Consider the following 14,796-nt stretch of genomic DNA (forward strand, 5'->3'; position numbering starts at 1 on the left):
TTTGCCCGTCCATCCCAAACATGACTATGCTGCCCCCCTCTCGTACCGACACACCCAGCACACCCGGAATCTCCAGAGCCCCTCCCCAAATTCCAATGCTCCTAGGGCGCTTGATCCATGCAAAGGGGACAATCCATGCCATTCAAGGCCTGCAGCTCTCTCAATAGGCTTCGTAGTGGTTTTAAGGGAGGGTTAGGTCAACTCCTGGCAGCCACTTCCTCGTCAGTCGGTGCAGACGGAACCTCCACGGTCAGAGGCAGTCTACCAGGTGCTGGGGGAAAGGCCGTCTCCGCCCTGCTTGTGCACCCCCCACGGGCGGCCTCTGCAGGCTGCCGGCGGTATTGCAGTCTCGGTCTGGCCCCAGAAGGCTCAGGTCCAGGTCCCTGCCGAGATGCTTCTGCCCCCACCCCGCTTCCTCCTTGCCCCAGAGACTGGCGCGCCCCTCCCTTGGCGGCTCACGCTTCTCGGTCACGGCGGCCTCCTCTTCGCCCTCCTCCAGTTCCAGTCCGAAGACCTGGAGATCGGCCAGCACAGCCTCCATCGCCGCCCTCTTTTCCCGCCACCGCCAGACTCGAAGAAGCGGCCCGGGTTACAAAAATGCGTGCGCAGCGACTCCACGAATTACGGCGGCTCCTTCGCGGCCGCGGAGGGGGCGGGGCCAGCGCTGCCGCGGCCAATGGGAGAGAGCCGAGGAGGGGGGCCGGCGGAGAGCCGCCGAGACGCCCCAGCAGCAAGTCCTAGAGCGGCTCTCTTTGTTATTTTTATATTTTTTTGCTGGTTGTTGGGGATTTCCTGGCTAGCTTGGAGAGATTTGGGGCGGGGGGGGGAGTGTTGGCAGAGGGGCACTGCTCCTCCAACAGGGGTTCCCAAGCTGTGGCCCTCCAGATCTTGAGGGACTACAACTCCCATCACCCCGAGCCACAGGTTCTTGCAAAAGCAGGAAATGTCAGTGACTGCAGTAGGCAAACTACAAAACAACAACAAAACACACCAGGTTTTTGAGGCAGAGGAATGCGTGCACGGAGTTGTGAGTGAAACTGGGTGGCGGATGGGTGTGATATTGTTTGCACAGGAGTGGAGGAAAGGGAGCATCCCCCCCCCACCCATGCCCTTAACAATTTTTCTGCAAGGATATGAAGGGAGAGGTGAACAAGGGAGGATCCACCTTCATTTTTGTCCCAGTGCCAACCAAGAACAGGTTCTGGAAACGTCCTGCTTGCACGCAGAAGGTCCTAGTTCCCTCCCTGGCAGCATCTCCAAGATAGGGCTGGGAGAGATTCCTGCCTGCAACCTGGGAGAAGCCGCTGCCAGCCTGGGTAGACAATCCTGAGCTAGATGGACCCAAGGGTCTGACTCGGGACCCAATGTTTCTTCAATGTTCCTTCAGCACAAAAATATTGACATGGCACCAAAGTAGTCTCTCTCTCTCTCTCTCTCTATGCCTCCCTCCCCATCTCTGCTTTTTACTCTTGCTAACTGAGCAAGGAGACACCTTTCAAAGTGGTGGTTCTCTCATATTTAGCAGCGAGAGAGCAACTGGCCCTATCCAGCCCCAGCACAGGAACCTTCCAGTGGCTGTTGCTGGTATCCGCCTTATGTTTCTTTTTAGATTGCGAGCCCTTTGGGGACTGGTAAAGGTAAAATGTGCCATCAGGTCTGTGTCGACTCCTAGTGCCCACAGTCACAGAGCCCTGTGGTTGTCTTTGGTAGGATACAGGAGGGGTTTACCATTGCCTCCTCCTGCTCAGCATGAGATGATGCCTTTCAGCATCTTCCTCTATCGCTGCTGCCCAATATAGGTGTTTCCCATAGTCTGGGAAACAGACAAACTGCAAACATAGTCCCATAGTCTGGGAAACATACCCGCGGGGATTCGAACCGGCAACCTCTGGCTTGCTAATCAAGTCCTTTCCCTGCTGCACCATTAGGTGCACAAGGGACAATCTTATTCATGCCTTATTTATTTTTCTTTGTAAACCTCCTTGAGAGCTCTGGTCGACGAGCAGTCTATAAATATTTGTGCCTTGTCGTTTTCAGAAGTACCTTTTCCGGGGAGGAAAGCACTCACTGCAAACTGTGTCAATCTCTGCCACCTTTGACATAAAGGTTCTTATTCTTCGTATCGTGTTTACGATGCCGTTCGTAGACACTCTGATACAGAGATCTGGAAAAAAACAAGGTGCAGGGATTCTCTGCATTCCTGCCCTGGTGACCCCTGTTTCCAGGGCAGCTCCTGAACACAGAACAAGGCCAAGTTCAGCTTTCCCGTAAATGGAAATCCCCAGGGCAGCCACATCCGCCCACATCACAGCGCCACCCCTTCCCAGATCTGAAGCGCAGACTGTGAGACACACTGCTCCCACTGTGGGAAGAGGAGGACCGTGCTGTAAGTACCAGCTGCTGCTCGAAGGGTCTCTCTGGGGTCTTTCCCCTGCAGTTTCGATTGCTGAGAGTGTGTTCGGGTGGGCTGATTTGGATCAGGGCAATTGCAGTCACCAGGGGGGGAAAGAGGCCAGAGGGGAATCTGGTTTCCCACGGCCTGGTGTGTGCACACAAAAGAGGTCTGAGCTGCATTCATTGTGCTGGGAACCTCTTTTTAGTGGGGGGGTCTGGCAGCAGGGGTGTCGCTATAATTGAGCGGATGCGTTCAAAGAACCTGGGCCCCCCAATTCCTGGGCCATCCCCAGCTCCGTCCCTCCCGATTTTCTTCATTATCTCCCTCCATCCGAGGGCCCGCCAGGGAAGAGGGGCCAACATGCCCCCCCCCCGCTAGCTAAGCCCATTTATGCCAGACAGCAACAAACACCAATGGAGTGCTCAGATCTGCTCTCCCCTCTCCCCACTGGAGGGTGATTGGGGGCGGTGGATCGGGTGCCGCAATCCTGCAGCACAACCCCTGTGTGTTTGCACAATCTCCTCTGTTGGTCTGTGTTAGGGGAAAATGCATGCGCTTGTTTCAGAATGGCAGACAGGCTTGAGGAAGTGGTGGTTAACCCTTTCCTGACAGTCTGCTCTCTGTATTTATTTATTTAAAATATGCACACCCTGCCCCTCCGGTACAGATCTGCTTGGGGCGGCTCTCGGCAATGAAACAGATACACTGAACCAGGGGCGTAGCAAGGTTGGAGGGGGCCCAGAGACACGATTTTAAAATGCCACACACACCCCACTGAAGCTCAGCTCATGAAGTAAAGAAATCTTAAATAAGGCTGAATAGTGGTAACAACAAGCATAGGTATATATATTCTATGTGACACAATAGAACATCATCCTAAATTATGTTTTTACACAAGTGATTTTAAAAGCTGAAAACTGTGAAAACTAAAGAACCAACCAGATATAGCCCAAGGTGGTGCATTTTAAAAGCCTATTTAAAAAGATGTGTGCTCACACATGTAGCCTCCCATTCAAATGCAAACCAGGGTAGACCCTTCTTAGCAAAGGGGACAATTCATGCTGTCACTGCAGCACAGTATATGGTCCTCTACAGCTACATTCTTAATTGTCAAGTGTATATATGGAAGAGAAGGATCTAGACAAGCTGAAGCCATTTAGTAATAAGGCAAATTATGTTTATTTATTTATTTATTTATTATTGCTCTTATCCTGCTCTTCCTCCAAAGATTGTTGCCAGAACCTGAGGGGTATACTCATGGGTCAAATGGGCCGTAACCCAAAATTTGACTTAAAATAAGCCAAATGTGGCAACAGAGTGAAGGAACCCAGAGCGGTGTACTACATTCTTGAGTTTCTCCTCACAACAACCCTGTGAAGTAGGTTCGGCTGAGAGAGAAGTGACTGGCCCAGAGTCACCCAGCAAATCTCATGGCTGAATGGGGATTTGAACTCGGGCCTCCCCACTCCTAGTCCAGCACTCTAACCACTACACCACACTGGCTCCTGCATGTTCGGGGACAATTAAACATCCTTCCAATTAAAATCAGCTTTCAGGTCTTCCCGCCCCCCGCATACCCGCGTTTGCGGAAAGTTTTCTTTCCTTTTTCTTTAAGCAGTGGGCAGACACCCATCTGTCAGGGATGCTTTTCCTGTGGCTGTCTGACCCTCTCCACCCCCAGCACAGTACTTCCAGTGACTGTTGCTGGTGTCTGTCTTATGTTTCTTTGTAGATTGTGAGCCCTTTGGGGACAGGGAGCCATCTGATTTGTTTGTTATATTTCTCTGTGTCAACTGCTTTGGAAACTTTAGTTGAGAAGCAGCAGTAAGCAGAGGGTTGGATTAGATGACCTTCAAGGTCCCTTCCAAAGGGGTAGGCAATTGATTGGGGCTGGGGATAATGGGAGTTTGTATTCGGGCTGTAGTTCCAGCCCTGTCCAGGTTCCCTGCCAGGAGGTAGTTATCCGCTCACCCTCAGCTTCCTTCTGATGCCTCATTTTTGGAATCTGATTCCTCTCCCAGCCCGGACATCGAAGTGGAGCTTCCTGGAGATGTGAAACAGCCTCGAAAAAGGAACGGTAGTGAGAGGGGGGTGGTCCGAAAAAAGAACCCCAGACATCTGAGCCGAGACATCATGGTAACTACAAGGGTCCTCCGGCCACGGAACGTGTATGGGGTGGGGGGCGGGTCTGCATTTTTCATCTTTGTGTTGATGCAGTGGGCGGGGAAGTTTATTTTATTTTATTTCATAGTTATTTATTCATTCATTCATTCATTCATTTATTATCTTTATACTGCCCAAAAATTTCGTCTCTGGGCGGTTTACAACAAAATAAAAACCACATTAAAACTTTCGTTAAAAACAAAACCAAGAAATTTAAAAGATGACAATTAAAAAAAAAATTGACACAATATTCTAAAACATTAACACAACTAAAGCAATATGAATGAAAAGCCTGGGTGAACAGGTGAGTCTTTAAAGACTTTTTAAAAAGCTGTCAGAGATGGGGAGGCTCTCATTTCACTAGGGGGCGCATCCCAAAGCCTCGGGGGCAGCAACGGAGAAGGCCCCGTCCCTGAGCAGCCACCAGACCGAGCCGGTGGCAAAAGCAGATGAGCTTGGGGCTTTATAGGGCTTGGTGGGCAGGGATTGGCCCTTGGCGGGGTCAGCTGACGGCTGGCACGTGCCGGTGGAACTGCCGCCTAGGTGGCGCCCTCGAGGCAGTAAGCCCAGGTTTATCGAGGAAATAGACCACTGGTGGTACCGGGTAGATGGTGCCGGAGTTTGACCGCTGGGAACCCCCACTTGAAGAAGTGCCCCCTACACACACACACACACACACACACACACACACACACACACACACAAGCAGACAACCTCCAGGAAAGCTCAGCGTCCAACAAGGTTGCAGGGCTCAGAATGGTTCAACTCACGACTGATTGCCCCATTCCCCCCTCTGCAGGACCCGGTTCACGGCGTCCTGAAGAAGGTGGGCGGCAGCATTTACCACCACTGGGCTCTCTACCGATGCAACGGCTACCTCGTCCACCAGGCTTACGGCGGGAACAGCGGGCTAGTGCCACAGCAGGTAAAGCGGTCTGTCGGGAGCCCCAGGTGAAGACCAACCCCTTCCCCGGCTCTGGAGATCCGGGGTCCGTATCTCTTGCCTCGTTCTCTTCTTGTAGGAACCCCAACCGGGAGACCTGGTGGAGATTTTCCGGGGCTTTTACAGCCACTGGGCTGTCTTCGTAGGGGACGGATACGTGGTCCACCTGGCTTCGGCAGGTAAGGGCTCCTCTCCGTTACCTAGAAAGCAGCGGCTGCCGTCTACTGAGTCAGACCCTTGGTCCACTGGGCTCAGTATTGTCTGCACTGACTCCTATGACGATGACGACGGATATTTATATACTGCTCTTCAACAAAATTCTCAAAGCCGTTTACATAGAGTAATGCACAAATAAGATGGTCCCCTGTCCCCAAAGGTCGCCCTTTGACGTATGTTTGGGCGGGATATAAATTTAATAAATCAAATAAACAATAATAAACACAAGGCAAACACCAGCAACAGCCCCAAGAGGGACGTGGTGCTGGGGTTGGATAGGGCCAGTTGCTCTCCTCCTGCTAAATCTAAGAGAATCGCCACTTTCAAAGGTGCCTCTTGCCTCAGTTAGCAGCAGTTAGGGTTTCCAACAAACCAACCTTGGAGATGCTTCCAGGGGTTGGACGATTCATTGTGCCATGCCCCCTGGACCCCTGCTAACTGGGCAAAGAGGCACCTTTTAAGGTGATGATTCTCTTTGTTTAGCAGGGGGGGAGCAACTGGCCCTCTCCGTCCCCAGCACAGCACCCCTCCAGTGACTGTTGCTGGTGTCTATCTTACATTTCTTTTTAGATTGTGAGCCCTTCAGGGACAGGGATCCATCTGAGTTATTTGTTTGTTATTTCTCTGTGTCAACTGCTTTGGAAACATTTGTCGAAAAGCGGTATATAAATATTTGGTTTTGCTGTTGTTGTAAATTCTTTCCCTCACACAATAAATCCATGAGGAGCTTCAGTGCTGTAACCAGACACATCTGTGCTGCTGAGAGTCCTCCGCACAACACAAATTTATTCCCAATAACGTCAGACCACTAGCTCAGTATTGTCTACCCAGACTGGCAGTGGCTTCTCCAAGGCTGCAGGCAGGAATCTCTCTCTCAGCCCGATCTGGGAGATGCTGCCAGGGAGGGAACTTGGAACCCTCTGCTCTTCCCAGAGCAGTCCCATCCTTGACAGGGGATATCTTTGAGTGCTCACACATTTAGTCCCCCATTCAAATGCAAACCCAGATGGACCCTGCTTAGCAGAGAATGATTGATTGATTGATTGAATTTATATACCGCCTAGTATAAAAATCACTAGGTGATCTAGTATGGCCTACGGCCGCAATAAATTGAATTGATTGACTAGGTGGTCTACAGAATTAAAATGTAATATAACACATTTAAAATTCCAAAAAAAAAGATTTTAAAAAACATAATAGATAAAAACACATTAAGATTTAAAAATTGAGTCTCAGTCGAAGGCCAGGAAAAACAGGTACGTCATGCTTGCTACCACAAGATCAGCCCTGTTAATTAACTTAATTAAGACAAAGCCAGGCATTTTGGCCCAAGACTGACGGGGTCGGTGTCTTCCTTTTCTCTCTCCGTGGGTTGCAGGACCGTCTTCCTCTCTCGTCCAATCTGTCCATCCCAAAAAAGTCGTGGTGAAGAAAGAGCTTCTCCAGGACGTGGCGGGGAATCACAATTACCGGGTCAACAACAAGCAGGATTTGAAATGCCACCCCAGACCCGTGAAATATATCCTCCACGATGCGGAGGCAGAGGTCGGGAAGCCGGTGGAATACGACATGACCAGTTGGAACTGCGAACATTTCGCCAAATACCTGCGTTACGGCATCCCCATCTGCGAGCAGGTGCGTAGTGTGCCCATAGTGATCGCCGGAGGAAAGAGATCGCAGCCGGGGAAAGGCCCGTGGTCCCGGGAAATGAGAGAGCAAAAGCGTGGAAAGGATGGTTTGCATGCTAAATATCAGTTTAGCACCCGCAGGGTGGGCCGGGTGGAACTTTGTCCGTGGGGATGGTGCAAAGGAGGCTAGAAAGCGGAGCAGAAACGAAGAGAGAGGATAGCATGCAAAACCAGTCCTCGCCAGTCACACTTTTGCTGCCTCAGCAGGGGGCCTGCTTCCGTCAGGACGGGAGGGCGGTTCAGACCATAGAAGTTAGCAGTTTCCCTGCACGGTTGAGAACATGCCCTGCTGGATCAGGCCCAAGGAGGCCCATCTAGTCCAGCATCCTGTTTCCCACAGTGGCCCACCAGATGCCGCTGGAAGCCACAGGCAGGAGTTGAGGGCAGGCCCTCTCCCCCTGCTGTGACTCCCCTGCAATGATATTCAGAGGCTGGAGGTGGCTTATAGACCTCCGACTAGTAGCCACCTCTCCTCCGTGAAGTTATCCAAACCCCTCTTCAAGCCATCCAGCTTGTTGGCTGTCACCACATCTTGTGGCAGAGAATTCCACAAGTGGATGATGCACTGTGTGAAAAAATACTTCTGTTCGTTGGTCCTAAATGTCCTGGCCATCAATTTCATGGGATGACTCCTGGTTCTAGTGTTATGGGAGAGGGAGAAGAATTTCTCTCTCTCCACTTTCTCCACACCATGCATGATTTTATAGACCTCTATCATGTCTCTCTGCAGTCGTCTTTTTTCTAAACGAAATAGCCCCAGGTGTTGTAGTCTTGCCTCATAAGGAAGGTATTCTAGGCCCCCGGTCATCTTGGTTGCCCTCTTCTGCACCTTTTCCAGTTCTACAATGTCCTCCTTAAGATACGGTGACCAGAATTGATTCGGGATGACCAGGGATTGCGCACTGAAGGATCGGGGCCAGAGCGGCACACGCTCACCTGTCCACATACGCTGGGCTGCGGCTTGGTCAGCTCACCTGAAGTGGCCCGTGGGGTCACCAGAATGGCTCGGGCCTCTGTCAAAACTTGGAGAAATAGGCCTCCCTTTGCTCCATCTGGGGATTTGGGATCAGCTCTGCCAGGCAGTCCCTTTCCAGCACACAGGCAGGGAGAGTTGAAGTGGGCCCCAGCATTTGTGACGGCCACCTACTGAGTCTCACCCCGAGCCATCTAGTTCAGTATTGTCTACACTGACTGGCAGCAGCGCTCCAAGATGGGGGGACTCCAGGATTAAACCTGGAACCTTCTGCATGGCAGGCGGGGGCCCTGCCCATAAGTTGCAGTCCTTCCCTGGCAAAGCAGAGGAGTGGCCCAAAAGGGGCTGGAGTTGGATTCCGGGGCAGGCAGCAGGACAGGATCGGAGGAGTGGAGGCTTGGTCAAAACCAGGAACGGATCCGGGGAAAGACTGCAGGAATTCAGCAGCGTCCACACCAGGAGACCCGTTGACCAAACGGAGGTGCAATCACTGAACTTGCGGTTTTATAGGACCCGGTGGTCAGGGATTGGCCAATGGGGGGGTCAGCTGACTGGTGGCCAATGCAGGTGGAACTGCAGCCTAGGGGGCGCCCTTGAGGTACTGAGATCAGCCTATAAGGTTAGCAGAAGCAGTGACCTCGTAGTGCAGGACGGAAGGTGCCAGAGCTTGACCGCTGGGAACCCCCACTGAAGAAACTCACCACCACCACCGGTGCCCTGGACACCCCCCAGGAAGGCTGCACAGCTGTTTAAAGCAAGCCGACATTGCCTCATTTCCTTCGGGTAGGTCCCAGCACCTGAAGACCCGGCTGAGATGCCCCGAAGCACTGATGAGGACTGGAGTCTCTGCCTAGACATTTCCGAGGGGTTCTCCCAGGCCCAGACAGGTAAGGGCTCTCCTCCTAGGAAGGGGGAAGGACGGAAGGCTTCATCAGAGGGAGGGCATGTCCTTTCCAGATCAAGCTTGCCCCCCCCCAGCAGTTTTTACATTAGCCATGCCCTATCTGGAGGGAGGGAACTAGGAGCCTTCTGCGTACAAAATGCGGACACTCTTCCCAGAGCTGAAAGGGGGTATCTTTGAGTGCTCACACATGTAGTCTCCCATTGAAATGCAAACCAGAGTGGAACCTACTTAGAAAAGCGGGCCATTCATGCTTTTGCTACCCCGAGGCCGAAGAACCACCGAATGGCGCAGCGGGGAAATGACTTGACTAGCAAGCTGGAGGTTGCCGGTTCGAATCCCGCTGGTATGTTTCCCAGACTGGGAAACACCTCTATCGGGCAGCAGCGATCTAGGAAGATGCTGAAAGGCAACATCTCATACTGAGCGGGAGGAGGCCATGGCAAACCCCTCCTGTATTCTACCAAAGACAACCGCAGGGCTCTGTGGACGCCAGGAGTCGACACCGACTCGACGGCACAACTTTACTTTACTTTTGCCCTCTCTCCTTCCTGAGACTACTTAATTAAGACAAAGCCGGGCACTGAGGATTTCTTTTCTCTCTTCATGAGGTGCAGGAGCGGTTTGTCCAAAAAATGTCGTGGTGAAGAACGAGCTTCCTAAGGACGTAGTGGGGAAGCACAATTCCCCAGTCAACAACCAGCAGGATTTGAAATGTCACCTCAAACCCTTGAAGAATAGCTTCCATGAGGCGGAGGTGGAGGTTGAGGAGTCGGTGGAATATGACGTAGCCAGTAGGAACGGCAAGCAATTCGCCAAATACCTGCGCTGCAGCATCCCTGTCAGCGAGCAGGTGCGTATTGCGTCCGTAGTGATAGCCTGTGGAACATAGGAAGCTGCCATATACTGAGTCGGACCCTTGGTCCATCTAGCTCAGTATCGTCTACACAGACTGGCAGCGGCTTCTCCAAGCTTGCCGGCAGGAATCTCAGCCCGATCTTGGAGAAGCCAGGGAGGGAACTTGAAACCGTCTGCTCTTCCCAGAGCAGCTTCATCCCCTGAGGGGAATAGCTTGCAGTGCTCACACATCAAGTCTCCCATTCATATGCAACCAGGGTGGACCCTGCTTAGCTAAGGGGACAGGTCATGCTTGCTGCCACAAGACCAGCTTTGGATGATATCACTGCTAGGGCGAGTCTCATTGTCCTAGGAAATGAGAGAGCAAAACACTGGGAAAGATCATTTGCATGCCAAATATCAGTTTATCACCCTTTGAATGTGGGGATTGTGTGGAGGAGGCCAGAACCATGGGCGTAGCACTCGTTGGACAAACAGGGACAATGGTCCCTAGGCCGCCCTTGTCCCTGTCCGAGCAGCGGCGGCTGCTATGGATGGATGGCTTCTCCACCAGCCTCTCCAGCTGAACTGTGTGGTTGCAGCCCCTGCCTTGCCACCACTATTTGTGTTGGCTGGTGGTGGGGGGGGGTAAGCTGGGTGGGGGGAGGAGACAGCAGGCGCTGTGGCTGGCCAGCCTGTCCGCCAGCCTCTTGGTCCGAACTTCATGTCTGTGCAGTTTGGATATGGGCCAGGAGACCAGCTGGCCAAACTGAGGCCCAATTTCAGATCTTGGGGCTTTATAGGAACTGTTGGGCAGGGATTGGCCTTTGGGGAGTCAGCTGACTGGTGGTGGCACATGCGGGTGGAACTGCAGCCTAGGGGGCGCCCTAGAGCTCTCGTTGAAGCCACCCACCCCCACCCCACCAGTGCCCTGGACCCCTCCCAGGAAGCCTGCAGGACGCACAGCTGTTAAAACAAAGCTGACATTGCCTCATTTCCTTCGGGTAGGTCCCAGCACCTGAAGACCCGGCTGAGATGCCCCGAAGCCCTGATGAGGACTGGAGTCTCTGTCTAGACATTTCCGAGGGGTTCTCCCAGGCCCAGACAGGTAAGGGCTCTCCTCCTAGGAAGGACGGAAGGCTTCATCAGAGGGAGGGCATGTCCTTTCCAGATCGAACTGCCCTCGCCCAGCAGATTTTACATTAGCCATGCCAGTGGGGCTAAACCCTTTCCCTGCAGAATTGAAGCGAATGTCTTTTGAGGTGTTCAGGCCCCCCCGGGTCTATCTGGGCGGGCCCCAACTGGTATACTGCTGCTACCCCCTGCTCATAAACTTGGGAAGGATTTACTGACCCTTTCATTTTAGGGTTCACTAGGATACCCTGTCCCCCTCACAGTCTCTCCAAAAGCCCGATACTGCAAATTGATCCCTTGGGATGGAATATTAGCAAACTAGCCAGGCTGGGCACAGAACATCCTCGCCTCCAGTTTCCCCAGATGTCACCGCTTTCTCTGTTTCCCCGCTGCCCTCTGCCACCAAATTCTAACCCCACCCCCACCCCGCTGCTGCTTTCTCTCCCCGCCTGCCCACCCACCTGCCTGTTTACTTGCCTCTCCTTTGGACTTATCTTCCCCGCCACAATCACTTTCCTCTCCCCTCGCTCACGAACTCTCGCTCACGAACTCTCGAGAGAACTGCCACGCATGGGATTAGAGACGGATACATCTAAGAGAATTATATAGGTAGGTAGGTAGATAGATTGTGGTTCCTATGGCCCAGGGTTAGAGGCATGTTGCTGGGGCCCTCCTTTCCCCACTGTGCTCTCAGAAAACAATATGAACAATCTAAAAGGATCCTCTACTCACTGTTTCTCTGCCTGGTTCCCCAGAATAAACATTCTGCAGGCATCCTATTTTCAAACTCTAACCCAACCCTCATGTGCGCAGAGCTTTCTCAGAACATTCTATTCGGTATGATTCGATACGATACGGATATTTATATTTCTCAGAACATTCTATTCGGTATGATTCGATACGATACGGATATTTATTTATCGCTTTCCAAACCAGTTTGCAAAGTGGTTTACATAGAAGAATAAATCAATAATAAATAAGACTATTCCCTGTCCCCAAAGGCTTACAGTCTAAAGGTGATGCCCTTCTTCTTTGGGGGAAAAAGGTTCCTGCAGATGAAGTAATGAACTCCGTGCTTCTTGAGACCAGTTGTTGAGGCCTGGCAGGGCAGCGGTTAAAGGCTGTGTTTCCTCTTCTTGAGGTGAGGCTGCAGAGGTTGCTTCCTCGTGTCCTCCAGCCATTTGACGGCCACGGTGAAGAGTCCCGTTGTTGTTATCACGGTGTCCTGGGGCAAAACAAGGCCTGAAACTGTCACGGCAGCCCCAGATCCATGGGCAAAGACGTCTGCAGCGCAAAGCAAGCCGGCTGGCGGGAGAGGAGCTCCAACATTGTCATTGAGAATGCCGTGAGGCTATTTTGAGGCATCCCTGGCCAAGACAGATGTGTAGCAATGGGTGCTCTTCAAGGGTGCCCCCTAGTGGCCGTGTTCTGATATCGCAATGGAGGCTCGGTTCCTGGTCCCAGAAGCAGGAGGAGGACCATACCTCAGGGGAAGAGCATCTGCTTTGCCGGCAGAAGGTCCCTCGCATTAGCAGGGCTGGGAAACCGCCCTCCGAAACCCCGGAGTGCTGCTGCCAGACGGTGCAGACAGCATTGAGTTAGACCAACCAATGATCTCTGTATAAAGCCACTTATTATGGGGAGATGGGGCTGCAGCTCAAGGGAAGAGCATCTGCTTTGCATGCAGGAGGTGCCAGGTTCAATGCCTGGCAGCATCTCTAGGTAGGGCTGGGGAAAGGCCCCTGCCTGAAAGCTTAGAGTGCTGCTGCCAGTCAGTGTAGGCAATCCTGAGCTAGATGGACCAAGAGCCTGACTCAGTCGAAGGCAGCTTACTGTGTAATATAAGCAGGTGGGGGGGGGGAGAGAGAACAGGATAACTTGCAAGCTAAAGGTCAGTTTCTGACCCTCATGGCTGGCAGGGCAGAATGCCAAGAGGCATAAATGAGGTCGGTGGAACAAATATTTGAAAATAGTTGCCTTCCCAAAGCTGGAAGCATATCGAAGGAGCATATCGAAGGAGCAGCAGACTAGGGCTGTGCACGAAACCGGCTGGTCCAGTTTGGTTCGAGTCCGAACCGGACCGGAACCAGACTGGGCCAGTTCGGTCCGGTACCCCCTCATTTGTACCTGCGTGCCCTGGGTCATGCCCAGGCCACGCAGAGGCCCATTGTGCAGGTGCGACGGCCTCCAAAATGGCCACTGCACCAGTGGGGGGAAAGGCCCGAATGGGCTAAAGAATGGCCGAACGGGGCCATTTTTGAAGGTGGGGAGAGGGGGAACCTCTGTGGGACCCCCCCACCACAACCTCAGAGAACCCCCACCCCGAAGGGTAAGTTTTAAAAAAATTGTTTGCGACCCCCCCCCGAACGAGCCAGGGGGGGTTGGTCTGAGGGTCGAGCCGAACCGGGGGTGGTTCGGCTCGACCCCAAGCCTTTGAACCGAACCAGATCGACTTTGAACCGGTTCGGTTTTGAACTGTTTGCACACCCCTTGTTCTCTGGTGCTCCCAAAGGCAGGTCTAGAACCAGTGGGTTGAAATGACAAGGAAGCAGATTTCGGCTAGACATGTTTGTCTCGTGCAGTAACTTCACTGGAGATTTCCAAATAGAGGCTGGATGGGAGGTTAGGGATGCTGTTAGCATCAGTGCTGAGCAAGGGGTCAGAGTAGAAGACCTCAAAGACTCCTTCCACTCTAAAATTCTATGACTGACATCCAGACGAAGTTACTCAATAGTATAACATGGGAGTTACTCCAAAGGACTACTTAATTTTAATAGAACGACTCAGGAGTTACTGCGTCTGGATGTCAGCCTCTGGTTCTATGATTCTAAATTGATATAGTGCAATCAAAAATAACTTGCACCTCACATATATGCATTCAGAAAATGACAGTGTCTGAGGGGATAAATTAAAACAACCCAAATTCAAGTTTCGACATTTGTCCAAGATGAAAAATGTCAGGTCTCTTTGTCAATGAAAGCATTCAAACTTCAGTCACAGTATGTATCTTTCTGCACCAAGGTTTGGCCTTTTTCATGGTATTAACTGCAAAAATAAATAAGAAGAAAATCTAAAACCCAAAGAGTTTTCCCCAAGAATCTGAGTTTTAAAATAACTTGTTTGCAATTTTTGTAAACTTTTTATTGATCTTTTCTTACTTCTTATATAAGTAATAAATGCATGTAACTGATAACGTTTTACAAAATAAAAGCCACAAACCCCACACTTTCCCTTTCAGCCAAACAACTGTTTCTAAATCTATGTATATGCACTTTATGGAGTACTCACTACAAAATAAGCACGCATTTCAATCTTTCTGGTTTGTCAAAACGTTTTTTTCTTTTGATCTACATCATTCAAATAGGAAAATCTTCTTTCTTTCTTTCTTTCTTTCTTTTTCTTTCTTTCTTTAAATTTAATGTTTTTTTGACATTTTGTATTTGTGAATCAGTAAGGTTCGGCATCTGGATTTGGTCCAGGAGTTGCTGGACCTCTTCATGAGAAGGAACATGGTTATATTGTGCTAAATAAAAAATTTCAAACGCC

The 14,796-nt window shown here is 51.4% G+C and overlaps 2 protein-coding genes across 6 annotated transcripts in view; one reads left to right on the forward strand and one right to left on the reverse strand.

Annotated features, from left to right (window-relative positions):
* The window catches only part of POLA2 (DNA polymerase alpha 2, accessory subunit), a 35,392-nt gene extending 34,773 nt beyond the window's left edge, over window positions 1–619 (reverse strand). The window contains exon 1 of the mRNA XM_053277623.1: window positions 460–619. Within this exon, the coding sequence (XP_053133598.1) occupies window positions 460–541 (82 nt within the window). The 5' untranslated portion in view covers window positions 542–619. The remainder of the gene's footprint in view (window positions 1–459) is intronic.
* LOC128337069 (uncharacterized) lies at window positions 551–14,796 on the forward strand. Of its 5 annotated transcripts, XM_053277628.1 has the most exons (10): window positions 551–1,027; window positions 2,038–2,386; window positions 4,417–4,531; window positions 5,358–5,483; window positions 5,581–5,680; window positions 7,096–7,352; window positions 9,166–9,265; window positions 9,891–10,132; window positions 11,125–11,224; window positions 12,252–14,796. In XM_053277628.1, the coding sequence occupies exons 3-10, from the start codon at window positions 4,529–4,531 to the stop codon at window positions 12,344–12,346; spliced, it is 1,023 nt and encodes a 340-aa protein (XP_053133603.1). In that variant the 5' UTR covers window positions 551–1,027; window positions 2,038–2,386; window positions 4,417–4,528; the 3' UTR covers window positions 12,347–14,796. The 5 variants fall into 5 exon arrangements, with proteins under 5 accessions (XP_053133603.1, XP_053133608.1, XP_053133607.1 ...); XM_053277633.1 differs by having other exon boundaries at window positions 551–2,386; window positions 12,296–14,796; XM_053277632.1 differs by having other exon boundaries at window positions 551–2,386; window positions 12,392–14,796.

Source organism: Hemicordylus capensis, chromosome 14 (assembly GCF_027244095.1).
Source record: "Hemicordylus capensis ecotype Gifberg chromosome 14, rHemCap1.1.pri, whole genome shotgun sequence".
Classification (NCBI taxonomy): domain Eukaryota; kingdom Metazoa; phylum Chordata; class Lepidosauria; order Squamata; family Cordylidae; genus Hemicordylus; species Hemicordylus capensis.